Raw genomic sequence first — 27,601 nt, 5'->3', positions numbered from 1 at the left:
TTTGAGCAGGTTCAAGACTGATTTACATATAGCTGGGTCCAAATAGAGGTGACATGGTGTGCAAAATAATGATGGCGTGGGATGTGGCAGAGTGATTACCAGTGACTGAGATTATTTCAAGCATACCATCCATCAATGTTTAGTATTCTTAAACAGCCCAGAAGCATTGTGCAGAGTATTTAAAAAGTAGGACATGGCCTATGAAAAACACCTAAATGTGTTTATCACTACTGCGAGGCCTGCCTCTCCCATACATTGACTTTGGATTTACCGTATTACATTTAATAAACTATAATTTCCAAAAGAAAACAGGTAACCAGTTAATGTTTCATCTCTTTGAAACTGAAATGAAAAATCTTAATTTATGATGAAGTAAGATTTTAAATTACAATTTTAAAAATGCCACTAGAAAGTTGGAATATTCCTGCCATTTGGTGCCTGTCTCTGGTCACATGACTGGGTGTAGCTGATAGTTGGGCTTTGTATATCCCTCCTAGACAGCCACACATAATAGAAGGCTTAAGTGTGTCTGGGTGGGTCATCACTGGCAGGATGGTAGGGCAAAGCTGGGCACAGTCCTACTTACACTTGATTAGGCAGCGTCCTGCCTCCACACAAAGGGCTGCATAATCCCCGTAGTTAGTCTGGAGGCAGGGCTGGAGAGGCAGGAGACCTTTGCACTATAAAGGTAAACTCAGAGAAGCTTCTCCCACTTTAAAGGAGGCACCTGGTATAAATATTGGACCTCAGATGGCAACTCTTCAGTACACTTCTGGGCCTGTGGAGACTGCCAAGAAGAAGGGCTGCTGTGGAGATGAAAGGACTGCCACTCTTATGGACTGTGGCCTTTCTGGACTACTACCTTACTGGGCTGCTGCCCTGCTACCCTTCTGCCTGAGTCAGAGGTACAGGACCTGCATCTAAACCGAGGACTCCCAGAGTGACTCCAAGGGCTAGTCTGCTTTGCCTCTTGTTCAGTGCCTCAGTGACATAAAAGGCTCACAACCACCTAAAGCAGCATCTAAATCTAGCTAGCACAACCTTCTGACCCCCAAGTGGTGCTCCTCAGGTCCTGGACCATGTGTGTGGCCTCAGAGAGGCTGAATTAAAGTTTTTTGGTTCCACACAACTGTGAACAGGCATGGTGGTGTTAAATGTAGTCACTTGCACAGTTCGTCGATGCGAGGTTCTTTGAACCCGACTCTTCATTCTACAGCATTGACCACTTGCAAGGAGCACCACCGCGAAGCTCCTGCTCACCCGTGTGAAACAACAGGTTTTTTGTGCTACAGTGATAATGGTTTGTGATGCCAGGTCTGCTCTTTGTGCTACATTGACGACTGTCCGTGACTCTTCTCTTCTCCTTGTGATCCCCTCCACAGCAGACTCTGAGCTGGACTGAGAGGGCAACTTTTGAGCAGGACTAACCTGGTCCCTGTATCCGATCTGTGCTCCATCACAGTCGGCCTGAACTTGTGACTTTCTCCTGGTCTCGAACAACCAGATAGCCACTAGTGGCACTAATGGCTTTTTGGCACCATTTTCACTTAAATATTTAAACTTGATTAGATTCAGTTCTTCTGATTGGATTTTTGCACTTTTGGTCTTATTTATTAAATTTTGCTTTATTGTTCTAAATTGGTATGGGATTTTTCTTGTATTGTGTTTTTACTTTATTACTATTTGAAGTGCTGCATAACTACTTTACACATTGCCTCTAAGTTAACCATAACTGCTTAGTGCCAAGCTACCAGAGGGTTGAGCACAGGTTAATTTGCAGCTTGCTTGTGCCTCACCTTGACAAGGATTGTTGTTGTTGCTACTTGAGTAGGGCTTCATCCCCCTCAACCAGTATCCCAATTTATTGCACAATCCATCTGCACTCATTCATTGAAATGGAAGATTAAAAAATTCTATATGTACAAAAATATTACTATTTTAAAATGAAGGAGGTTTAAGTGACAGATGATGAATGGTCTTAAGACACAGATGTGGAAAGGGACGCTGGATGTTTGCAGGAATCTCTCTCATAACATTTTTCCGCCATTCATAAATCTAGTATGACGCAAAGGACAAAAACTAAATTTCCACTCATACTTTTCTAACAATAGGTTTCTAATTTCAATTAATCCCTTAATGCTCATTTACTTCACCATGTTCCATAGATATGGTTTTAAATTCAACAGCTCCTATTCTAGCAACATGATGTCCAAAGCGGTGAACCTCCCTTTTGTCATGAATAGGAAAAGTTAATGTTCAAGTTGTTTATTAAAATTCCATGATGAAGCTAGAGCAGAAAACTGGACTACTACATTTGGAGGTGTGTTTCACTTAGAATGCTTAATTATGATATATGAGAATTTATGAAACTTGTGCCCTTGTTTTAACTTTCTGTTGCTCTAATTATAATTTCAATCATAAAAATAAACTCCTGTTTTTTTCAGACACTAATGTCCATGTGATATGTTTTCAATTCTACAGCTTCTATTCCAGCAATAACACATTCAGGTGTCTCCCGTATGTCTCATGAATATGGAATAGTTGTATTATACCTCTTCATTGGTGAATTGGCAGAACACTGGGGAATCAGCTAACAGGCTGCTGCTGTTGGCAGTGCACATTTTACTCTGCTTGTCAGACTTCTCACTTGGAGGAGGAAGATGTTTCTGAATTTATAGAAAATATGTCTTCGTTTTTGCTTCCAGTCTACTTCTAATTTCTAATGATAAAATTGTGAGAAACTTTTTTTTTCTCTCAAAGTCAAAAGTATCTTTATTTAGTCCAATAGATATAAGCATAAAAGCACAGAATATAAAATAAATTCTCAACAGTCGCAAACAAAAGGGATAATAATACATTAAATGTAATCATTAATTTAAAACATCATAAAAATCTCCACAAATTATAGTTAAGACACTGATTTTTTTCTTAACTTCAGAGCAGCAACAATATAGCTTAGTACAGCAAAACAAATTTCAGGTGAAGTTAAACTTTGCAGGTATCCCAGTTCTTTATAGTAGGTAAAGTGCTTGTGGAAGAGAATTAGGTGTAAATAGTGGACTCTTAGGGTTCGGTACTAAGTGCGAAAAAGTATAAAGTGCAGCGTGGCTTGGAAGGAGGCAGCATCACATGCGCAGAATGGTAGAGAGGCAAACCAGGTGCCTATAGGAAATGTGTCATATTTAATCGTTACTTGGTCAAATAAAATCTGAGCCCAGGATTAATGATTCAGGTTAAATAAGGTTCCATGCCTGAGATGGTAAAAATGTGCATGTATCTAATTACTGAGCCAGTGCCAAGTGATTTCTAAATTCTGATCTCCACCCTGTGAGCTTCAAATCGTTTTCTCATCATATGTTTAGTTTGGGGACTAGTGCATTCAGGAGAATAAAAAAGGGGGCTCAATTACAGGCTATTAAAAGAGTTTTAAATGTATGCTAGCCTTTGAATGGCAATTAAGTTATCTAAATTTATACAATCCTCCAACACCTGCCTCAAAAAAACAGCCTTAGGAGTACTCCATAGCTTCAATCATAATGATAGAGGGGCCATACTAACTTCATCCTCCAAAAAGCCCATACCAGTTCCAAGTGTGAGATTAGGCTTGGGGTAGTTTTGGGGATAGCTAGAAGTCTACACAAAAATGTATTTTCAGCTACCTGCAGTTTCCCTGGAACAACATGACCCCAAACTCCAGCTCCATATATGCCAACTGAGAGACACTTGCTCCTATAGAGCTGGGTCATCTCCTTAATCAGCTTGTGACATAGCCTTTTAGCAAACCAAAAAATCAATTCACAGGCTGTCCCTACTTTTTGCATTCTTTGGTTAATTAATTAAACTATCCCCATCCTGTTGGCATCCAACAGAATGACTAAATAGTTCAAATAATGTACTTTTTTCTATGGGTGTCCCCCCAATAAAGAAAGGTTTGAACTTAGTGCATTTGGGCCCACAAGCCATTATAAATGATTTTTGGTGATTCACCTTAAGATTTAATTTTGACAGAATATCATTAGGAGCATTAAAAGATTCTGAAAGCCATTGGCAAAAAGGACCACGTAATCCGCGTATAGGAGTACAAGGACTTAGTGGAGGCCAATTCTAGGAACATCTTTACTACATGACCCTAAAAGGCCTTTAAAGAATTAATATAGAAGAAGAACAGAAGGGGGGTAACGTACAACCCTGCCTGACACCTCTGGTGACCTTTATTGGATGTGTGCAATCCCCTTGCGGTACACAACGCACTTTTGTTGTAGTGTCCCAGTGCAGGCACCTTACAAGGTCTAACAAAAGGGGTTCAACACTGGCCTGCTCTATCAGTTCCCACAGCGTGTCTCTATCTATGAAGTCAAAGGCACAGGAGGGCTCCATGAAAGCCATATGCAAGGCACCTTTACTGCTTTAACATACTTCCCAGAATTAGGGATAAATTGAGAACTTGTTCCACAGTACCTTAACAGGGTCGGAAACCATATTGGACTGGTGAAAAAAAGGAATTGGTCTTATGGCCAGTCCTCTAATTTACCAAGGATGGCCCTCCCTAGGATCTTTCCAGTAGAATCAGGCTGGTCTTTGACCCTTCCCCCCTCCCCCCATCCCAGGGCACTGGATTTATCAATACCAATACTAGTATCAGGCGGTTGAATGTAGGATTGTAAGGAGTCTACTTGGAGTGTTTTTTTGCCAAATTCATATACTGCTGATGTCATTTTTAAATTTAACTGAAAATTAATGTGTATAACTGTTGTACATATGTTTGTTTCGTCCTATATATGAGTATGATGTCTGATTGAGTGTGTTTATGTTTGTTCTATGTGTGGGATCTCCGTTTAGGTGTAAAGATTGGATTGTATGTTATATTGTTTATCCTTTGTGCAAAGATTATCATTTTATTTATTTATTTAAAACACTTATAGAGCGCAACTGTCACCTGACAGGTATCCTGGCGCTGAAGCTCACTCCATTAGGAAGGAAAGAGACGGGAGGCTGATTAAGGAGTTAACAGTGAACGGGATTGGGGAAGAGCCAGGTTTTGATTCGCTTTCTGAAAGGCAGGAGTTTTGGAATTTGGCGAATGTCGACCGGCAAACTGTTCCAAAGTTTGGCGGCGGCCACTTTGAATGATCTTCCCCCGGTCCTTACTTTGTTAAATCTGGGTACCAACACAAGGCGGGCTGAGGTGGATCGGAGAGTTCTGGTGGGGGTGTACCAGGAAAACATTTTTTGTAGGGATCTGGGGCCCGTTCCGTGTAGTGCCTTGAAGACAAGGCAGAGTGCTTTAAAAGCTATTCATCTTGACCATTGTCATTGAAATGAATTTCGTTTTGTTATATCCCTTTTGTCCCTTTTATCTTCTCGAGTATGTCTTGGCCCATGGCTCTTTTCTATAAATCTGACCCATGATTGGGCATAGTGTAATTAGTTCAGTGTAGACAGCGGGTTTTGTTCCCTCCTTTTGAGTCTACTTGGAGTACACCTTCTGTTGTTTGATGTGTTACTGTGTAGTACCTCGCCAATTACTGAATTTTGCCAGACAGTTTGATATGGCACAACCTTTAATCCCTAAAAGATGATGATGTGCTCTCCAGAGAGCAGATAATAGACTGGCAACAGGATTTGAGGGGATCATTAATTTTATCCATCTTATTTGAGTCTGCCTGATGTAGGGCTTCAGTAGGTGGCAAATTCTCATTACACCCAAATAAAGACAGTCCTTTATGGATGGACATTGTTTTTTCTCCTCAACTTGTTTCCTCTTAACTGGTGGTGGGCCTTTTGGGGAGATGGAACTCATTGATTCCAGGGCTATTCCACCACTATTGTCATGTAGTACACACAGGTTTCTTTATCTGGTCTTACTCACTTTTGTGACTTTGAGGATGTTTATTGTGTGACCTCATGAAGGGCCTTCTGGTCGAGTTCGATAGATGAAGATTTTGGCTCGGTAAACAGTTTTTGTACCGCTTATATGCAGTCTTTGAACAAATTAAGTTCAGTGGAAATTTCTCCCAATGCCAAGGTGAGATAGGTAGTAAAAGAGGGCGTAGAACGTGGGCCCTTCTCAGCACCCTTAGGGTCCACAGCACTTTTTTTCCCCATCATGATTCACAGCACATACCTCCACAAGATTAGTTAGGAGAAGTGTAAATAGATTGTATGATTCACAGCACATACCTCCACAAGATTAGTTAGAAGAAGTGTAAATAGATTGTATAGCTGCCCCAGAATGATAAAAGAAAGTGGAACCAACCTGACTGCAGCTTCACAATCAGGCATTGTATTAAATAAATATGATTCCTACCAGGAACTAGACCAAAGAGACAGGACCCAGCCCAGCCTTGTTCGGTCTCAGACGGGCACCGACATGCCCGCTCTTGGCCCAGGAACGTGCCTGGGTGTGACCCACACACGTTCCATGCTGAGGGATGTCTCCCGTGAATTAATGACACTCTGGTGCACGATCGGCCCTTGCATGCATTCAGCAAAGCTGGGGGATGTAGTCCCAACCCAACAAGTATGGCCTGCAGGGCAAAGTCAGGCAACAGGCAAAGCTTTTTTATCTCAAATATGGTTCAACAAATCCTATCAGAGGATTAGCTTTTTTCACAGCGTACAATCACATTAAAAGTCACAACAGCAGTTATATTGTGAATATAATCTTTTACTGTCTTTCTCTGTACCCCATGCTGTGACCGTAAGCTAGGTATTCACTACAGTGCATATAAAGAGGAAATAATGGCAAAGCCTTATCACCTGCTATGCTTCTTGTAATCTTCCACTTCAATAATACCATGCAAAAACCACCATGTAACAAATAATCTTGCAAATATTGCCCCTAAATTTAAAGGCCTGATTTACAATAGAAATGTATGATACAAGGAGGAGGGCAATCCCATGTAGTTATTGACCAGGGTGGGCACTCCTGCTTTGCCTTGGGGATTCTGGCTCCACTCCTCTCAATAACTCTCTAGAATGCCCTCCCCTTGAGTTGTAATGTTTATTTAGAATACTGGAATGTTGGGAGTGCCATTGACAATTAAAAATTGGTATAGGGCCCATAACAACTGGTTAAGACATTTCAAAATATGTCTTTCTGTTTCTCCCTATTAAATTTAAAACACTGTACCTCAGTGAGTGGAATGTTGTAATTGGATGATAGCTCTTCTAATTTGGTTTATGCTCATCTTTAAAAGCTTTTTCCTGGCTCAGACAAATAACTGAAGTAGAGTGCCTTTACAAACCATGTACCGCTGGGTTTCGGTCTCTATTGATTGTTATATCTCTCGCTGGTAAACTAGTGTACTATAATGTTCTAGTTTCCCTCCTCATACAATACAACATACATGTGAATATTATATTTAAATGTGATTCCATGAATGCCAATAAACAAGATAATGTAAATATTTGAACATTGGAATGTTGAGCACCCATTGAAAACAATGGAGTGCTCCGGGCTGTAAATGGCTGGTAGTAGCCTAGCACATCAACATTCCAATGTTTAACAAACGCCTTGCGGAGCCCAATGGGATTTCAACCCCCTTTAACTCAGTGAGGCCTTTGTTTTACAAATTAGAACATTCTGCCTTGTAGGGTCGGAATGTTCTAATAGCCTTAGAGCCCTCCGTAGTGGGCTCTACTGGCCATTAAAGGCCCTCTCCCTTGTTAAAGGCCATCGCCTTCGGCTCAGGCATTTAACATTGGAGCAGGCCTTTAATAGCTGGTAGAACCCGAAGTGGCAGGCTCTAAGGTTATAATACCACATACTAAATATTCTTTACAAAGTTCATTTTGAAAACCTATTGAAACAGCACATTCAAATCTGAAACAGACACTTCTTTCATCAGAGCGATAGCATGAAAATGAGAATGATGAAAATGTATAGCACTCCTTTAATACAAAGTAAAATAAGTACATATAATCACACGAAAAAACAAGAATTGTATCATTTTAACAGAAAAGCCATTGTTTTACACCTCTGCCATTTTTTATTGCTTTTAAAGCTTGTTTATCTTATGCATATTTAACTGCTACAAATCTATTGCATTGTTTATTGAAATAAATGCCCTTTGCGATTATTTAGTGCTGTGCTAAGTGGCATAGCTGTAGTTATGTTTGAACCGCAGTGCCTTTATAATGCCTCTATGAAAAAAATATGAGAACTATGTCACGAAACAGATGGAGCTTAAATACCAACATTGCAGTAAATGGACACAGAAAAATATTTGGAAGATGTTTTGTTGTCTTCTGCCACAGAGGGCACTGAAGTAAAAAAAGATGGAAAAGGGACAAAGAAAGTATGCCAGGAACTCTGAGCTGAACATGATTCTTAGTGTTGGTTGTAAAATCTTGAAAACATAAACTGATATTTTTCCTTTAACCCAATTTATATATATGTTTTTATATCTGGCCAGCATGAATCAGTATATTGTTAATTGGTATGTTAGCTCTACGTGAAAAGAAAACAATCAGTTCTACTTCTACAATATAGCAAATCTTTTTTAAAAATCAGATTGAGAGCAATACTGCAGACAAATCGGCATTTCTCCCATCTGTAGAAAATGTTCTATCATGGAAATTATAGTTAGAAATGCCTTAGTCCTTTTTATAGTGTTTTCTACTATTCGCGTAGTTTCATATAAATGACAGCTGCCTCAAATCCTGAACTCATGCAACATGCTCAAAGCCTTTAACTCTCTGTGATAAAGGGTGAACAATGTATGAAATAGTATGTTTATGAGTAAAATAAAAGATATACATTTTGGCAGTATGTGGATAAGAAGTCTATCTTCAAATTGCTTTCTGTCATATATTTGCAGCTTAACAAACAAAGGTGACATGGTTTGAATAAGGACATTTTTGGATTTAGGTTATTGAACGCAGCAGTCATAGAAAGTGCTCTCAACCCGAAAAAATGGCAGAAATATGTTGATGTTGATATGATCCTGCACTAAATATATAAATATATATATTTATTTTGTGTTTTTATATATATATATATATATATATATATATATATATATATATATATATATATATATATATATATATATAAAATCTACTGGCAGTCGCCAGTAGGTAGTTATAGTTAGGACCGTGTTTCCATAGGAAATCTGAAAATTCTATTTTGAATAACTTTGGCGCCGGTTGACGAATCCTCGCGAAATTTTCAAAACTAATGGGGCGCTCCGCTCAGCTCCTACCCTTCAAGTTTCGGCGTGATTCGTCAAGTGGGGGCCGGAAAAAAGGGGGGTCCCAAAACGCGTTTTCCCCCTCCATTTTCCCATAGGACCTTTAGTCGTAGGTACAGCCGAACGGCTGAACAGAATTACTTGAAATTTGGCAGAGAGGTAGTCCTCAGGTAAGGGAAGTGCCTTTTGCATATATGGAGTCAATCTGTTCAGTAGTTCCAGAGAAAATAGCATTTAAAAGCACATACATATCTATAGCCGCGCACCGTGCGCGCACCCTAACGTGCGCGAGCGTAATTCTGATTGGTGGTTACATGTCAGTCAACGTTCGAATCGGTCGAAATCAGGAAGTGCCGGCCGCCATTTTGTTTGTTGTGGGTGCGAGAGTGAAAAAGACAGGTGGCAAACGTGAAAAGGGGGCAGGGTAGAGAGTTCCTGACCCCCTAGCCTTTGTCAGGGGGTCCCTAAAGGACCCCGAAGGGTGAAAAAACTTTTTTTTTTTTTTAAATCGCGGGGTGCGCGCACCATGCGCGCACGGTAAAAAAAACATAAAAAGAAAAACTAAGCATTTAAGAAACCGTACAAATTCGCTTAAAAAACCATAGGTTTCACGCACGTTATAGTTAGGATTTAGCATTTAAAAAACCTTGCAAATTCACTTACAAAACCATAGGTTTCACACATGTTATAGTTAGGTGGACATTTCACTCGTAAAAAACCAATGAAATTCCACCGTTATAGTTAGTTCAGTTAACTATAACTCGTGCGACCGCATTCCACTGCTGATGACGTCACATATTACATCACTCATGACATGGTCAGTGACATCACTCATGACATCACTGATGACATCTCAAATGACATCACTGATGACATCACTGAAGACATCATCCAGTGAATATGTGTCTTTTTGAAAAATAAATATTGTTTATATATGTATATCTAAAGGTTAATGGAAGAATAAATGGGTAAATAAGTGTCTAAATGGATGTTTTTTTTGTAAAATTAATTGTATAACTGACTTCTTAACAGTATCTTAGTGAATACAGTGATGTAATATGTGACGTCGTCAGCAGTGGATTGCGGTCGCGCGAGTTATAGTTAGCTGAACTAACTATAACGGGGGAATTTCAATGGTTTTTTACGAGTGAAATGTCCAGCTATATATTACATGTGTGAAACCTATGGTTTATTCAGTGAATTTGCAAGGTTTTTTAAATGCTAATTCCTAACTATAACGTGTGTGAAACCTATGTTTTTTTTTGTGTATATATATATTTATATATATCCACTGGAAATAATAAAGGTTAAAAGTGATGTTATAGTTAGGTGAAAATGTTGGATGAAATGTACAGTTTTAAACAAAACAAAACCACTGACGTTCACCAGCTATAGTTATCTCTATACCTCAAGTCCTAAAATGGCTGCCACCACATCTTTGTTGATGTGGTGGATGCTAATCAAATCTTCTCTTTAGAACTGTTGAGTCCTAGGATCCTTTGTAATCTGATTTATACATGAAATTTGAATCTTAATTTCTCAAAAACTACTGAACGGATTTACACCAAATCACAAAAAATACACTTTCTGGACCAAGATCTAGCTTTCAGTCAGAATTTGGTTTAATTTCATTCAGCTGTTTTTGCGGCATTGCTGTTTACATCTCCTATGGTGAATTGCATATCAAAAATGCATTTGGCACCCCCCTTTTTCTCAGTCCCCCCAAATAATGGTTCACCCTGAAACTTTCCAAGAAGAAGCAGAGGTAGATAAACTTTTTGTGGGAAAGTTTTGTGAAGGTTCATTAAATGGCACCAAAGTTATAAACACACCAAAAAATGAATTTCCTGTTGAAATGTGGTTCTAACTGTAACTACCCAGTGGTGAACATCACTGGTAAATATTAAAATAAACACACCGTACGTTTCAAGCTAACATTGGTTCTACATAACAGAAGTTATAATTGTAGGCAATATCAAACATTTTTTATCTGGGAGATCTTAACTGTTAGTGTGTCTCTGTGTTACAGGTGTAGAATTTTAACACAAGGTATATCCTAATTCTAAATATCATGCCTGGACTGTCATACTGATTGCTAACTGTTGACAAAAGCACCAATTATTGATTAACATTATTTTCTATAATAATATCCTCTTCAAAATATTAAACATTTACTGTACTGATGTGCAGGATGTCCTTTTGCAACCATTCAGACAAGGAAGCTTGCATTCTTGATATTAGTCCTTAAATATGTGCACAATCTGGTATGGTGGCTTCATTTTTTGGTTGAGATGTGCTGGACACAACTTAAGAGCTGTATATGCATTACATAGGGGGACGTAGAGGTGCCAGTTCACAAAAGCATACTTGTTTAATTACTCTTACGTGACCTTGTGACCTGGTCCCAAAATGTCTAGCTCCCTATTACTTAAAGTGTAAAGATGGAACAATCCTTACTTATTATTGAGTGCATGTAAGACCATTACATTAGTTTTTCAGTCCATGCAAGAGAGAAATTAAAAATGCATAACTTTGTGGTACATTTGGTCACATGGTTTCTGTAATATAGATATGCAGTTAGAAAACCAATTGATATGTAGTCTCTCGCAGTAAGGGCCTATATTTATACTAATGAAAAAAAAAAGTTTTCCTGTCATTGAATCCATGTTCAAAACCAACAATTGTATGAACATTAACAGTCTGAAAATATTTTTGACTTTGATCTTAATTAAACTCTGTGGTGCCCCTTTTACTTAGGTCCTTGGCTAATAATATTTGGTCCTCAGCAGAACAGAAAGAATAAATTAAGAGGTATTTCAAATACAAATTGCTCAAATGTATCATTTTTGCTTTTAGTTACTGAGTACAAGTCAAAAAAAGCCCTGGCCAATTGTTTCCATGCAAACGTCATTACCAAATATGCCGCACTTAGAGAGTCCAGAATGCCACTGTTTTTGCACAGTTTTAAAATGGGTACATTGAGCATATTTCTCCTACATTCACATCTCTACATAATCAGCTGTTGTTCAAAATACTGCATAATCAAATTCTTCCATTATTGTGTTCAATAAAATGAAACATGCATCCCTGGAAATTCTCTAGGATGCACTTGCTCATGGCCTCTTACACCAACATTAACAAACAGAGCAAATGGCTTTACATTCTCAATATTAAAGCATCTTTGAGAACACCTTTCCAATTTGATTCTGAACAAATACCTACCACTTTTGAAGAAGAAGCTAAAAACTGAATTGTTTCTCTATACAACTCTACTCTGTTTCAACTCTGCTATTGTTCTGCAAGCCAAGAGACTTCAACATTTGGGGAACATTGGGTTCTACATAAATGCATAATTTAATATATACCTGCACACGTCCACTAGCTTAATTTGGACTACATTTTCAAATATTCTTTGAAGTCACTCCGATAATAATTGACCTATATTAAGATAGCACAGTTACCATAGTCATTGACCATATTCCTGATAGTCACAAAGTATCGAAGGACTTCTTCGACACCAGCGAAACTGAGATCTTGACAATTGAATCAACAGACCCAATACTGGTGCCATTCAATTGACCAGTTCAACTTGAGCCACCTAATGCTTATGTCATGACAGCACACAAACTCAGAGTTCCATTTGACTTCCATCCTCTCCTTCAGTCCACAAGCTTAAGCAATAACTTAAATGCTCATGAACTTTTTTTTAACTTATCCAAATGATGCTGGTCATGCTTCAATGGATCTTCCTTATTCAAACTACAGTATTATCCAGACTATGCAATTGCTCAACAGTCTTTCTCAACAGCTCATAGAAGTCTCTGAAAGAAATGTAAATGGTTCAAAACAGAACAATAGGACTAATCTTTGGTCTGAAGAAACATCACTAGTTATCCTTCTGTATAGAAAAACTAAAGGGCTGCCAAATAAATAACAAAACATATTAAACACTCTCTGTACTATTTGTAGGCTAACACATAAAAAATAACTGAAATTCCTCGCAGGTATATTCATTCAAATGAAGACTGAAACTTCTGCTCCATTAAAGAGTCTAAGCTGTCTACCTACAAGTAAAAAAAAGGTGGGATGGAAATTTCTTTCCAAAATAGTTGCTTAAATGTGGCACAACTTTCCTCATTCATAACAGAATGACTTCTTCACACAAAAACTGTTCATGCTAAAAGATTTCAAAGCTAAACAGACAACCTTCTTAAGAACAAACTCTACCCTTATGCCTAGTGAGTCCCTAACTGCCAAATTACTTTAGCATTTGACTGCTCTTGTAAACTCCCCCTTGTTAATGTCCTGCTTTTTGACTTTCCCTCTTCTACCCCTATTCACCTTCACCATTGCACCCTGAAACTAGATTATTTTCTGGTATTGTTTAGCATGCTAAGTAAATTAAATACAATATATAACTGTAGTTGGATCTGCAACTAGAAAGGTTTTTTTCTAAAATCTAAATTGCAACTATTCTCTCACGTCATTATATCTCAGACAAACTTCTAAGACAGTGACCTTGCCTCGCATTGTTTCCCAAATCCTCTTCTTCTGGAAAACCTTATACACACAGCTCTCTGCTATAGTGTAATTCCATAAATGTCAATTCATCCAAATGCCTGGGGTAGCGGAAGCGAAATCACATGCCATTTGTCCTTTATCTTCACTCACATACACACTGTCTCTCACATAAACATATTCCCACTCCCAAACATGCAAACAACATACATTTAAAAGCCTTTTTTGCTCACCTCCCCTTACAGAAAGGGTCATATTCCAGCTAATTGTCCTCTATTTTTTATTGAACTAATAATGAATTCACTATTAGTATAATATAAAACATGACAGAAAATAAGGATCTAGAGTCACAACTGACGTCCATAAGAACGAGCTGCTCCTGTGTTCTTGGCAGGGTTTCTGCCACCTCTGAAGTCAGGGGTTCACAGAGGCAATGCCAGGGGTTGCAAGGGTCAAGCCAGGGGTCGCAGCTACGACCCCAGGCAACCCATAATTTACATCCATGTGTAACATTCTTCCCTTCCTTCTTTTTTCAACTCAGCTCATCTTGTGTCATCCTATCCACCTCGTCAGCAAAGTTCTCTGCTATTCTTGTCTAAAGTGATGCCCTAGCACTCTGAAAGCTTTAACAAACCTTTTCTCTCTGGCATCTCTTCACAACACTTTAAGTCCATGGTGGCTATTCTACTGCTAGAAAAACAAATTGACAACCCCTCTTCCTTACCCAGCTACTGACTCCTCCCTATTTTCCCTTGGCTCTTAAAGAAGTTCATCAGCTTAAAGTTCAACTGACTTTCATTACTTCAATCCCAAAGGAATTCCCTCACATAAGTTTCCAACATCCTATATTTGTCTCCCATACTAACATCTTTTTTATCCTCAAACTCCTCAATTTAGCAGCAGTCAACTGTTAATCATATCAGCTATTCTTTACACCTAGGTTTCAGCAATATATCAATAGACAGATTAGTTTCAACCTGCCTTTGTATTTGCATATTCTATGCTTCAGCAAACATCTCACTTTCTCCACCTACAACCCTGCCAATGAGCATCATCGCAGGATTAGACTTGAACCTCCTTTTTTGCTCAATGTCACTTCTGCCTTCAATACCAACTTTACTCTTGGTAACTCTTACTGCCTCTGATAATGGGCATGCATATGAAACAGAGGGGCATATTATCAAGACAGGCGATAAAATGATCGCCGCTTTAGTGGCAGAAAACTGCCGCTAAAACGGCGATAATGGGCTTGATAATATGCTCTATGGAATTCCAATTGAAGCTCAGGTTAGATGTCCTTCACATCTAACATGGGCTTCAATTGGAATTCCATAGTGCATATTATTAAGCCCATTATCTCCGTTTTAGCAGCAGTTTTCTGCCGCTAAAGCGGCGATAATTTTATCACCTGTCTTGAAAATATGCCCCAGAATCTCTGCTTTTGTCACATCCCATGTTTTAGAGCACTTCAAACAGAAGTTTTGTTCAGAGGAACCCATTGTTTGGTAGGGTCAGTTACAGAATTAGGTGGTTACACAAAAAACGTGGATGATACGAAGGTTAGCTAGATGTTATGTACATAAGATTAAACACAGTGGAGCAGCTGGACAAAGCAAATTTTATTTCCTCAATGTTGAACTATGAAATGAGCTCAGGTTCAATGCAATCATCAGCAAAACAGGTTTCTTTCATATACATAAGTATAAACATTCACAGGGTCACCTGATTCACTGTCAGCCATTTAAAGTTACCATTGTGGCTTCTACACCAGAATAAAATGTGCATATTCAGTAACATCCACTGGATGTACAATGTTTGCCTTGATTTCTATGTTTTGATTATCTCATCAATATTATAACAAATAATGCCAATTGACCAGGATGAAGAAACTAATCTCTTAACCAAACAGCACCATTGTCTCTCTGTAAAGTGTTTAATGGATGAAACTCTCAACTACTTGTTGTCTGTAAAACGCTTACATCAGACTACACTGCTAACTAATTTAAAGAAAGGAAATGGAGATAGTGTGTGGCTTGGATTCCTTAAAAGTGCAGTCTGTAGCCTAAACATTAAAGCAGTTAACCACAAGTAATGGTCCTTCCTATTGTGAGTGATGATGCACAAGCTCCTCCTCTATGACTAGACCAATTCTTCTAAATTAGCAAGTGAGGTAGGAACTAGTGAATCTGCCCCATTCCACCAATCCATCCAGTCCATCGCCAGAGTCATTTAGTGCACTGATATCATACTGTTGATTGAGGCTTTCTTTGTTTCTGGCAGTGCTTTTACTATCGACAGTGAAAAATAAATTATAAATTCAATTTTTACTCACCAAATTCCTTTGGAACCGCAATAGAGTAAACACAGTTGTGTCCCACACTGTAATTTTTGGGGTAGTTTGGAGAAAGAACTGTGCCTTCAGAGCCTGTGGACCGGCTACCACAAGGTGCTGCAAAATAAGCATTAACAGAGATTTTCAAGCTATCGTGAAATAGCAATATGTAAATACCTGACATCTTATAGAAAGTGTGCATCAACATGCAGAACTTATAAGCATTTAATCAAGAACTTGCAAAGATACATTTGAATTTAGACAGAAAGAAGGGAAGGTGCACTCGGTCAAGAACCCTTATAAGAGCAAAAACAATATTCTGAGATGCATTTTCATCCTTTATTCATTTTCTTCAGTAAGAGGATAGGCACACAGCCAACGCGTTTCGTTCCCTCATGCCTTGGGAACTTCGTCAGGGCTTCTAGCGGGTATAGGATAACGTCAATAAGGACCAGAGGAGATAATACCATGAGAATTGGAAAAAGCAATCTCGAAAAGTAATTCAAAAGACACCAATGTCACCGAGTTCGAATATAGAAAGTAGAATCAAGTGATCTTCAACGAGTATTATAATGAATTTGAGAGATCTCCAGAGAGAAATAATTCCCCATCCAATGAGATCAAAAACAGATAAAAGGGATCTCGTCTCTTATGAATAATAATCAGGTAAGCATCCAAATGCGAACTTGATAAGTAAAACACCCCAATAAGGCATGGAAAACGACAACCCCGATAAGGCTGTATTTGCTGGCACGTATCCATGGATAAACCGAAAATTAGATTTCTGCTGGAGAAAAGCAAACAAAAAAGGCATGTTTTAAGGGGTATGAGCATCATACTTATTCCTAAGTATTGTCCATTCTGCAGAAATACTAGAGGAGTAGGAATGGGGAAGATTTTACTTGAACATTTATAACTTGCTTAGATTTCACCTCATGGGGATGATTCACAAAAGCATATATGAGTACTGGAAGTAGTGCTACTGAAGTACTCTTATGTACTCCGGCCTTTGTGAATTGGCTCCAAAACGTCCACCTCCATATTAGTAGATGTGGAAAGAGGGCAGAGCCCTACACTTTTATACTAACTGTATGTGAATATTCCCTGAACATTCCCATTTCAATCAAATTTTAGAAGGGTTGGGGCTAATGCCGAAAGGTATGTAAGAGTATCAGGGGCGTAACACAGGCCCCAGGAGCCTCTGCGGTGCAGGGGGCCCCCAACTCCAGGGGGCTCCCTCAGCACAGAACTCTGGCTGCAGAGCTCCTGGTTGAGCCCGGAGGGGGGCCCCCTCACATGCCTTGCAGGGGGGCCCCCTCAAGTTTCATTACGCCAGTGAGGAGTATGCAAAGAATACTACAGTAGTACTACTTTGTGTACTCAAAAATACCTTTGTGAATAGGCTACATGATGTTCTGTGAATTCTCTAAATTGCAGAGACCTATAATCCATAGATTTTGTTTTCCAAAATATTTGTGAATTGCCCATGGACTGTTGTCTTGTTTAATGTCATGGACAAACAGCGAGATGTGTAAAGTATGCTATTTTTAGCAAAGTAATGAAATTATTTTACAGACAACGCATTTTACCTGCCTAAGAAATATAAACTGAGCAAACTGCTGTCTCCTCACAAAGTAATAGATAATATATTTACAGATTTGTGCGTCTAAGCAAACTATTGACAGATATCCAACAATGCCACGTATGACACCACCATAGTGAAACAAATATGTAACATGCTTTATTGTGGTATGCCAACAAATAGTTTATTCTAAAGTCAAAATGTGTAGACCAGAGACAGATGTAATGACTGTACAACACTATTCATGAACATTGAGTAGTTTTAAGCATGTCTACTATAAATGCTGAAGGCTCATTTAAATTGATGCACTGGTCATGCATCAGTTTATGGAAAATATATGGCATTGATTACAGGAATTACTGCCCTGATCAGAATAATTTTGCACTTAGATTGGAGTAGTAAAAATCTGCTATTTAAAAGTTCTATTATTCAATGTGAAGTTTGATAATATAGTTAAGATGAGCTTTCCTGTCTTAAAGGACTCACTCAATTTCAAATGATTTGTTGAGTACCTTCACATTTCGAATTCTAGTAATGTCTCTTTAGTTAACTAGTTTTTTCAATTTAGGAACGTTTGCAGTTGTTATAAATGGGGTCTCTAGTTGGCAGAGGTATGCACTCTATCCAAGTAGGCACCACCACTCTAGTCAGGGTAAGTCATATACACAACCTAAATCAACCTGTGCTCAGCCTCTGGTAGCTTGGAACAGTGCAGTCAGGCTTAACTTAAGAGGAAATGTGTAAATTATTCAAGTAACACTTAATACAGTAAAGCAGCGAAAACACCACACAAAACAAAATCACACCAGGCTAAAGGAATAGGGCTTTATTTAAGAACAAATTAATGCCAATACGACAAAGTCCAATAAATAAAACCGTAGTTATGAATTTGTAAAGATTAGATTGAAATATAGTGCTTAAAAGCATAAAATGCCAACCAGGGACATCTGGTTGTGCTGGACCAGGTCAAATCTAAAAGGTCAAGCCGACCGCGATGGAGCATGGGTCGAATACAGAAGCCACGAAGGCCCCATTGAAAACAGTACCTTTCCAAAGGATGTGTCGAAGTCTAGGAGCAACTGCGCTGGTTCCATGTCATGCAGTCAGGTCCCACGTTGTTGTCAAACCCCTTTACATTGAACACACTGTGTCTTCTTCAAACCTCACAGTAGGGCTCAGCATCATCATCAGGCACCTTACAGTGAAGTTGCTGTATTGTCATTGAGCCCTGCTGTTGACGCTTTGAGGACTCAAAAGCAGCACAGCATTGCCTTCAAAGGCGAATGTGTCAGTTCTGACTGCCACAAAGCAGGCGACGTGTGGATTTTGGTAGAAAACAGCTGCGGAGCCCCTTTTGAAGGCCCAGGACTGGATTGGCTCCACAGGGCAGGACTCACAGTTGGCAGAGTCCAGCAGCTGAAGCAGAGTTGAATGAAGTCTTTGTTGTCCCTGAGACTTCAGCACAGGAGGCTAGCCAGCAAGCCATTGGGGTCACTTTGTTCTGGGGATATAGAGATTCAAGTCCAGTCCTTCTCACCACCAGGCAAAGGACAGCAGGTAGCAGGGCAGGCACAGCAAAGCAGGAGTCTAAGAAGTTCAGCAGAGTCCAGCAGACTGTCAATCCTTTTAGTAGCACAGCAGTCCTTCTTCCTGGCAGAGTGTCCTCAGGTTCAGAGTGTACTGACTTGGTAGTGTCAGGGGTCCAGGACTTATACCCAGTTGCGTCTTTGAAATATGGGAGACTTCCAATAGAAGCCTTTGAAATACAAAAGGCCCCTACCCTGGTTCAATACTCACTACAGGGGGGTATGCACCTCTTTGTGTGGGGAAAGGCACAGCCCTACTCAGGCACAAGTGTCATTTCCTCCCTCCTATTCAGCCTAGGAAGACTCATCAAACTGGTGATGGGCCATTAGGATGTCAGTGTCACACCTCAGCTCGTTTTGTGTGTGACTGTCTAGAGGGAATGCTAATTAGCCCAGCTCTCACTTACCCCAGAAGTGTATTCAGAGACAGGCAGAGGCATAGTATAGTTAAAGTTGGGAAATGTCAACTTTCTAATGGTGGCATTTTCAGATTTACAATTTCAAATCTAACTTTACCATAAGGTGTGTTCTTAAATTGTGAGTCTAGAGACACCAAACCCGAAATGTCTATCTTGTCACAAGAGGGAATTACGATTATGTGATGGAACACGGTAACCCCAATGTTAATCTAGGAGCAAGATAGGTCTTGCAGTAGTGAAAAACCAATGTAAGAGTTTTTTACTACCAGGCCATGTAAAACTTAAAGGTACATGTCCAACTTTTAAAATGAACTGCACACTGCCCTGGGGTGGTCCAGGGCCTACCTTAAGAGTGATTTACATGCATTAAAAAGGAAGGTTTGGGCCTGGAAAGTGGGCTATCTTGTCCGGTTGACATGGCAGTTTAAAACTGCACCCCCCTGTCTGCAGTGACAGGCCTGATACATGTTTAATGGATACTGGAGTGGGTGGCACAATCAGTGCTGCAGGCCCACTAGTAGTATGTCACTTACAGGTCCTGGATACATATACTGCACTTTACTAGTGATTTATAACTAAATTAAATAGGCCAATTGTGCATAAGGCTAGGTTATCATGCTTTAGGGACAGAGCACCTGCACTTCAGCACTAGTCAGCAGTGGTAAAGTGCTCAGAATCCTAAAGCCAGCATAAATGATGTCCACAAAACAGGAGATCAGAAAGCAAAATGGTCAGGGGAAAACATCCCAAGGATGTCAGGTCTAACATGTGCTCCCCCCCAGCTGAAATTGGGGAGAGCTACGTAACCCCCTTAGGAGTTCTCTTCCCTAAGGCGGAAGAACCTGGAGAGACCATCAGCATTGGTGTGGTCTTTTCCCAGGCGGTGTTCCACCGTAAAGTCCATTCCCTGTAGGGAGATTGACCACCTCACTAGTTAGGATTCTCACCCCTCATTTGCATTAGCCATTTGAGGGGCCTGTGGTCTTTCTGAACCTGGAAGAGAGTGCCAAACAGGTATAGCCTTAGCTTTTATAGTGCCCAGACCACAGCAAAGGCTTCCCCTTTCCTGGGAGGAAGGCTACAGGTTTATCCAAGCCCTCTGCATTTAGCTGGGAGAGCACGGCCCGTACACCATGCTCTGAGGCATCTCTCTGGGCAATACATTCCTGGGAGATGTCAGGGATCTTGAGCACAGGCACAGTGTGCATGGCCTCCTTCAGGGTGTCAAAAAGAGCTCCAGGCCAATCAATGAGTTCATCAGCTTTGGGGATGGGGTGCGCATAAGCCTTTGTGACTGCATTGAGCCTACTGTACTCCACACTGAACAGAAGTTCAGGTGTGGCACCTGGAAGTGCAGTCGTTGGAACCAGCACCACTTGGCTTGAGCAAGGACTGATGGACGGTGCAATAAACCCTAGTGCCAACATTTTGGACACCTCCTCATTAATGTTAGCCCTTACCTTGCTAGACAGCCTGTAAATGTTATTTTTCACAGTTGTTCTGTCCCCAGTGTTAGTATCATGGGTGAACCATGTTCTGAGCCCTGGGGTAAGTGAGAAGAGAGGGGCAAACTTCCCCAACAACTTGCAGCAGTCTCTCTGTTGATCTAGGGTTAGTGTAGCGGAGAGGCTAACACCCTCCGCTGACCCATCCTACTCTTTGGACAATAGGGGGTGAGGGAGCAATTCACTCTCCTCTTCGACCCCATCATCAGTTACCAAGAGCATGGTAATGTCAGACCTCAAAATGCGGCTTGAAGCGTTTCGCATGCAGGACCCTCAAAGGGTCCCCAGGAGTCTTGAGGTCCACCAGGTAGGTGACATCACTCTTGAGCTCTTTCACCTCATACAGCTCAGAGCATGCAGCTCCATGGGCACTATTAGCCACCCTTTTGGCACGGCTGAAATTACACCAAAGTAGCATTCTGGTCGTACTAGTTTTTCATGTCCTTCTTGCTGGCTTATTGATTCACCAGGGCAAGCTTTCAGAACTGAGCTGTTAGGTTGCAAAGGGCCAGCAAATAGCTGACCACATCCTGGGGGGCTCTCCCGTAAGCTTGCTCCCAGCCCTCCTGAAACTGAGAGGCCCTCTCACAGGGTATCCATACAAAAGTTCAAAGGGGCTATAATCAACCCCCTTCTGTGGTACCGACCTGTATGTAAACAAAAGGCATGTCAGGAGGATGTCCCACTTGCACCTCATGGTGTCTGAAATACCCATAATCATGCCTTTCATGGTTTGGTTGAACCTTCAACCAACCCATTGGTCTTTTGGTGGTACGGAATGGTGAACTTGTATGACACTCCACATTCCTTCCACATGGCCTTCATGTAGTAGGATGTGAGGTTGGTACCATGGACAGATACCATCTCCTTGGGGAAGCCCACATGGGTAAAGATCCCGATCTGTACCCTAGCCATGACAGATGCAGTCACTGTTGTCAGTGGAATAGCTTCTGGGCACCAGGTGGCATGGCCCACCAAGACCAGAATGAATCCTTTGCCCATGGCTGTCTTGGGGTCCAGAGGCCCAATGATGTTGCTGCTCAACCTCTCAAAGAGGATGTTAAATACAAGAAACAGTTGCAGGGGGCATTGGACTTCCCCCCTGTCTTGCCACTTGCCTGGAAGGTAGAGCAGGGCCTACAGACCTCTTCTGAGGCCTTCCTCGTTTGAGGCCTATAAAAGTGGGTAACAAGCCTGTCAAATGTCTTGTCTTGACCCAAATGACATGCCAGTGGCACATGATGAGCCGGACCCTGTAAGATGGCCCTTCCTGTAGCACTGGGGGATCAGCAACACGTGTGTTGCACCAGGCTCAGGAACCTTAGGCTCACTATACAAGAGAACATTCTCCCAGTATTTCAGGAAGTTGTCAGAGGCATCACCAGTTGCTTAGGACTCAGCCTGCTGTCGCAGACCATCAAGAGAAGGACAATACTTCTGTGCCCTGCAGAAATCCTCCCTGGTGAGACCTTCTTCCTGTTGCCAATTGATCAGCTCAGGCACGTTCCCCAGTGCGGCCACTTCCACCCCTGTAGGTACAGAGGCTGCCCCCTCAGGTTCACCCTTCTCCCAGGCTGTGGGAATAATATGAGTGGGTTAACCACTTGCCTTTTCTCCTTTTGGCAGGGGCTTGGGCTATTCTTTCCAGGTCCTCTTGACCACCCTGAGAGGCTGCCATGGATCTAGCAGCCAGGCACACCCACTCAGGCAACCCCAACATTTCCATGTGGGACCTGAGGTCCACCTCTCTCCAGGGTGTCTGTTCCATGTTATTACCCAGCAGAAAATCCACAGGCATGGATGGACTCACAGCTACCATGAGCAGGACTAAGACCCACCCATTTAAAGGGAACCAGAGCCACTGGGTAGTGGCTTTCACAGTTGTGAGCTGCAAACATCTAGTTGAACACATTAGAGACTACCTGATCTGAGGACACCAGGTAACACCTGACAGTTGTCAAACTGGTTCCTGTGTCTCTCAGAGCCTCCACCCTCTGCCCATTGATAGTGACCCACTGACTGTACTTCTTAGCATTGTCAGTTATGTGGGTTCTCTGCACCATCTCTCTGTCACCTAGGGACACTAAGGTAACCTCTGCACGGTCCCACAAACTATCTCGGACCATCTGCTCCCCAGCGCTACACTAGCCAACTCCTATGACTGCCTACTGTGGCAGGCTGTGCCCGCATGGGACACTCTGGAATCTCCCTTAGAGTGCTCTTGCCCTTCCTGTTAACACTCAAAGGACTTCATGGGTCCTGCAAACTCACTGTCAGGGAATCATTTATTCTTCTTTTCAATAGGGGGCTGGAGTTCCTGACCACAGAACCAGTTTTTGGCCCTTTGTAGAACTCCTTTTTTAAATTTTTGTCTCCCCTCCTTCGTCTGGTGAGGACCCTGTCCACCCTTGTTGTGATCCTACCCCAAAAACAGTTTTATGGACCCTGGTGCTGACCCAACGGTCCACCTCCTTAACCTCTTCAGTGCTCATGACGAGATAGTCTCGTCATGGAGCACGGTTGCGCTGTGCCCATGACGAGACTATCTCGTCATGAACCCCACCCACTAGTGCAACGCCCGGCACAGGAGGGGGAAAGGGCGTGGCACTGAAGGGGTTAACAAGCTCCCCGCCAAACAATATAAACAAGACAAACAATAAATGTAATTAAATAACATAAAACTTAAAACCTCATTTGTCCAAGCATTTTATTGGGTTAAATTAACACTAGGAGATAACAGAGCTCTTTACATACAGAGTTGAATGCCTCAAAACAAATACAATAAAGAAGCAATATAGATTGCATATCTACCATCACCCCAGGGAAGGTTCAAAATACCACACACATTGCCAAAGATATGTCAAAGAAAGCAGAACCTGTTAACAGCAGCTTGGTGTAAGTTACCACTTTAGGATTGCAATAAAATATATTTAAAAGTATTTTCATTTTAACACCTTTATCCCTGAAAAATGTGAAGTTGAAATATTAAGGATGGCATTGAATTGATTATTAGTAAGGCTCGCAGTTTTCCTTTTTTACAGATTTTTTTACTGATACATACAAACAGAACAGTGTGTTTCCTGTCTATATTTATTAGTAAAACTGAAAAATACAGAAAATTGTGCTTCCTGTAAGTGACTCTCTTTACTGTCCTTCATGAATTCCAGACCAATAGCTGAGCAGAAAGACTGAGTGGGACTTAAAAAACTTGGATAGGATTTCCTTAAATACAGTCCTATGTTACATATATTTGTATATTCTGCTGATAATTACATGTGGGTATAGTGTTTTGATATACTTTGGTGTTTAATTTGCTAAAACATGACAATGAAGTGAAGTATGGTGCTTGTTTTTCAGTTAAACAATAAATGCAGAAATATATTATTTGAAGACTCAAAACGCAAAATACATATGGATGATTTCCAAAAAGATAGCCCAAAAATAAATATTGATGAATACAGATGGAAATGTTAAAAAACAAATTACACCATTGTTAGAAATGGGGATCTCTAGTTGGCAGAGGTAGGTACCTTTGTCCAAATAGGGACCCATGCTTCTAGTCAGGGTAAGGGGGATACACACTTTAGATAACCCTTGCTGACCCCCTGGGTAGCTTGGCACGAGCAGACAGACTTATCCCAAAGGCAATGTATAAAGTATTTGTACTCAAAACACAAAATAAACAGTGATAACACCACAAATGGACATCACACCAGTTTAGGAAAATAAAGTATCTTTTATCTCATTAGCAGAGAAGCCTTTCTGGACCTGTTGACCAAAGTTAAATCTGGCTTCCCTTCTGACAGTTGCCACCCCCCCCCCATATTCTGAGAAAAGTCTACCTTGCATGCCCTGAGCTGACCCTATCTCTTTTAGATGACTCACTAACTCAGGGGTTGGTCCCCAGATACTTCAAAGAAGCTTTGGTAGTCCCGCAAATCAAGAAAATCGTGCAGACTCCTCAGTCCCCTCAAACTATTGCCCCATTTCACTGCTCCCCTATCTGGCTACGGTGTTGGAAGCCCATGTTGCCAGCTGTCTCTGTTCTTTCATTGAACAATCTCAATTTCTACCAACTCACCTAGCAGGCTTTCACCACTCTCACTTTACTGAGACAGTAATCCTGACTGTATGAGATGAAATAAGGAAAGAAGCAGACAAAGGCCCCACCCAGGACTTAGTGGTCCTTGACCTCTCTGCAGCTTTTGACACGGTCAACCATGAAATTCTGGTGAACCGTGTCAGGGACGCAGGGGTCCAGGGACCGGCCCTCCAATGGCTGAGGTCCTTTTTAGATGATCGCCTCCAATCTGTCCACCTTTCCCAATTCACAGCTCCCAGAGTTAAACTAACTTGTGGGGTTCCGCAAGGCTCTTTTCTGTCCCTGCACTTGTTCAATTTGTACCTCCTTCCACTTATTCAGTCCATGGGTGAAAGTAAGGTGTGTACCTTCAACCAGTCCCTGGGTGAAAGTAAGGTGTGTACCTTCAACTACAGATGATCTTCACCTTCGATAACAACCCTGACTCTATCCTGAATTTTCAGACCACTATGTTACATATTGGCAATTGGATGAATAATAATCACTTAAAATTAAATCCTGCTAAAACAGAACTGATCTTAACCGGCTGCTCTTGAAACCCCTGGACCTCGAATTTTGGGCCAGTAGAGCTGGGAGTGCCACCTCTTGCATCCTCCTCAGCCAAGACCCTTGGCGTCAGAATTGATAGGGACCTCACGTTGAAGAACCTACCTGCTTTTTCCAACTTCAGAATATCAGGAAAATCAGCAGATTTCTCACAAGGGAAGCTGTTATTCAGGTCTTTCTATCCTTGGTCATCGCACATATTTATTATGCTAACTCTATTTTTTTTGGCTTCCTGGGGGACTTAACAAAAAGACCGCAGTTGGTAAAAAATCAGGCAGAGAGACTGATCTATTACCAGCCTAGATGGCACCATTTACCTCCTCTCATGAGGAAGCTACATTGGCTCCCGGAAACTCAACGCTGTGCATTTAAGATTGGATGCCTCACATTCAAATCTCTCCACGGTACATGCCTGGAATTTATGTCCACTGTTACACAGAGGTAGGCCCCTGTCTGGAACCTGAGGTCATCCCATCAGAACTTTTTGGCCATCCCCACCTTTAAACAGAAAAGACTTGGTGGATCCTGTTTTGCGGTATTGTCCCCTCATTTTTGGAATTCACTCCCCTTTAACATCAGATGCTCAACATGCTACTCTCATTTCAGGAGACATTTAAAAACTTGGTTGTTTTCTCAGGCATTAGAATTAAGGATCTAACGAGCAGCTGGCTACCTCTCTTTATATAGCGCCATGAAACCGTATGGTGAAAATGCACTCTATAAATATTTTTAATATAACATTATCTAAACTCAACAAGACTAAAATTACAAAAATCCAACATACATGTAATAAGAATATGACTTAAAAAAGGTTTCAAGCAACTAGGTCCATAGAAAGCTTTGTATGCATGATTTTTCACAAAGCACCTGAAGATGCGTCAGAATTCACATGGTCAAACAGCTGCAGAGATGGGAAGGGTGGTGATGAGATAGTTCTGCACACAGAAGAAAGGATGCGTCGTGTTCGGTCTGTGGGGGGAAGTGATGCGTTGATTCCAAGACAATTCTAGTCTGCGGGTTATTCATTGGGAAAACTTGCCACACAGGTGCAATGCATGGAAATCTGGGATGCGACTGCATCAATTTCTTCAGCCCCGATCCCTTCTTGCATCGGTTCTTGCAGCAGCAACAGGTCCTGCCTCTGTTCTAACAGTGGTACGGCGATGCATGGAGATTCTTCTTGCACACCGGTGCTGTGTCGGGAAACCAGCCGCAAGAAGTGCGATGCGTCTATTTTCTTAGTTCTTCAGTTTTCTTCTAGCTCCCAGCAGCAAGCACAACCCTCAGAGGCCCGGAACTGGAACATTCAACTCCTGGCAGATCAGAACTCTCCATAGCAGAGTTTAGGGGAGATGGGGGTGAATTATTTGAGACTCTAGAACAGGTGGCAAACACACACAGGCCCTTGGAGATCTTCTTTAAGACTGTTCAAAGCAAAATTCTAGTCTTTATCCTCTTCTTGGCAGAAACAGCAACTGCAGGCCAACCCCACACAGCACACAGCAAAGGGGCAGTACTCCTCCTCACAGCTCTTCAGCTCTTCTCCTTGGCAAATGTTCCTCTTGAGTCCATGAGTGATCTAAAGTTCTGGGCTTTGGGGTCTAGAGCTTATACCCCAAAATGTCTTTGTTCTCTTTGTGCAAGGGTCTCTGAACCCAGTCCAAACCAGTTTTGTCCACACTGGTGCAGTATGACCACAGGGGGTGGAGACAGCATTGGGCAAGGGAGAGAGGCACTATTCAGGTGCAAGGATGTCTCCTCCCACTACTCTAATTTCAGCCAAGGTCTATTCAGCTCAGCTCTGAGTCATCCAGGAA

The 27,601-nt window shown here is 41.2% G+C and overlaps 1 protein-coding gene across 1 annotated transcript in view; it reads right to left on the bottom strand.

The window, feature by feature from the left end:
* CSMD3 (CUB and Sushi multiple domains 3) overlaps positions 1 to 27,601 on the bottom strand; it is a 2,836,509-nt gene that overhangs the window by 779,577 nt on the left and 2,029,331 nt on the right. The window contains exon 31 of the mRNA XM_085605076.1: positions 16,045 to 16,161. Within this exon, the coding sequence (XP_085461202.1) occupies positions 16,045 to 16,161 (117 nt within the window). The remainder of the gene's footprint in view (positions 1 to 16,044; positions 16,162 to 27,601) is intronic.

This window comes from Triturus cristatus, chromosome 5_1 (assembly GCF_964204655.1).
Source record: "Triturus cristatus chromosome 5_1, aTriCri1.1, whole genome shotgun sequence".
Taxonomy (NCBI): Eukaryota; Metazoa; Chordata; class Amphibia; order Caudata; family Salamandridae; genus Triturus; species Triturus cristatus.
This window is presented reverse-complemented; position numbering and strand designations above follow the sequence as displayed.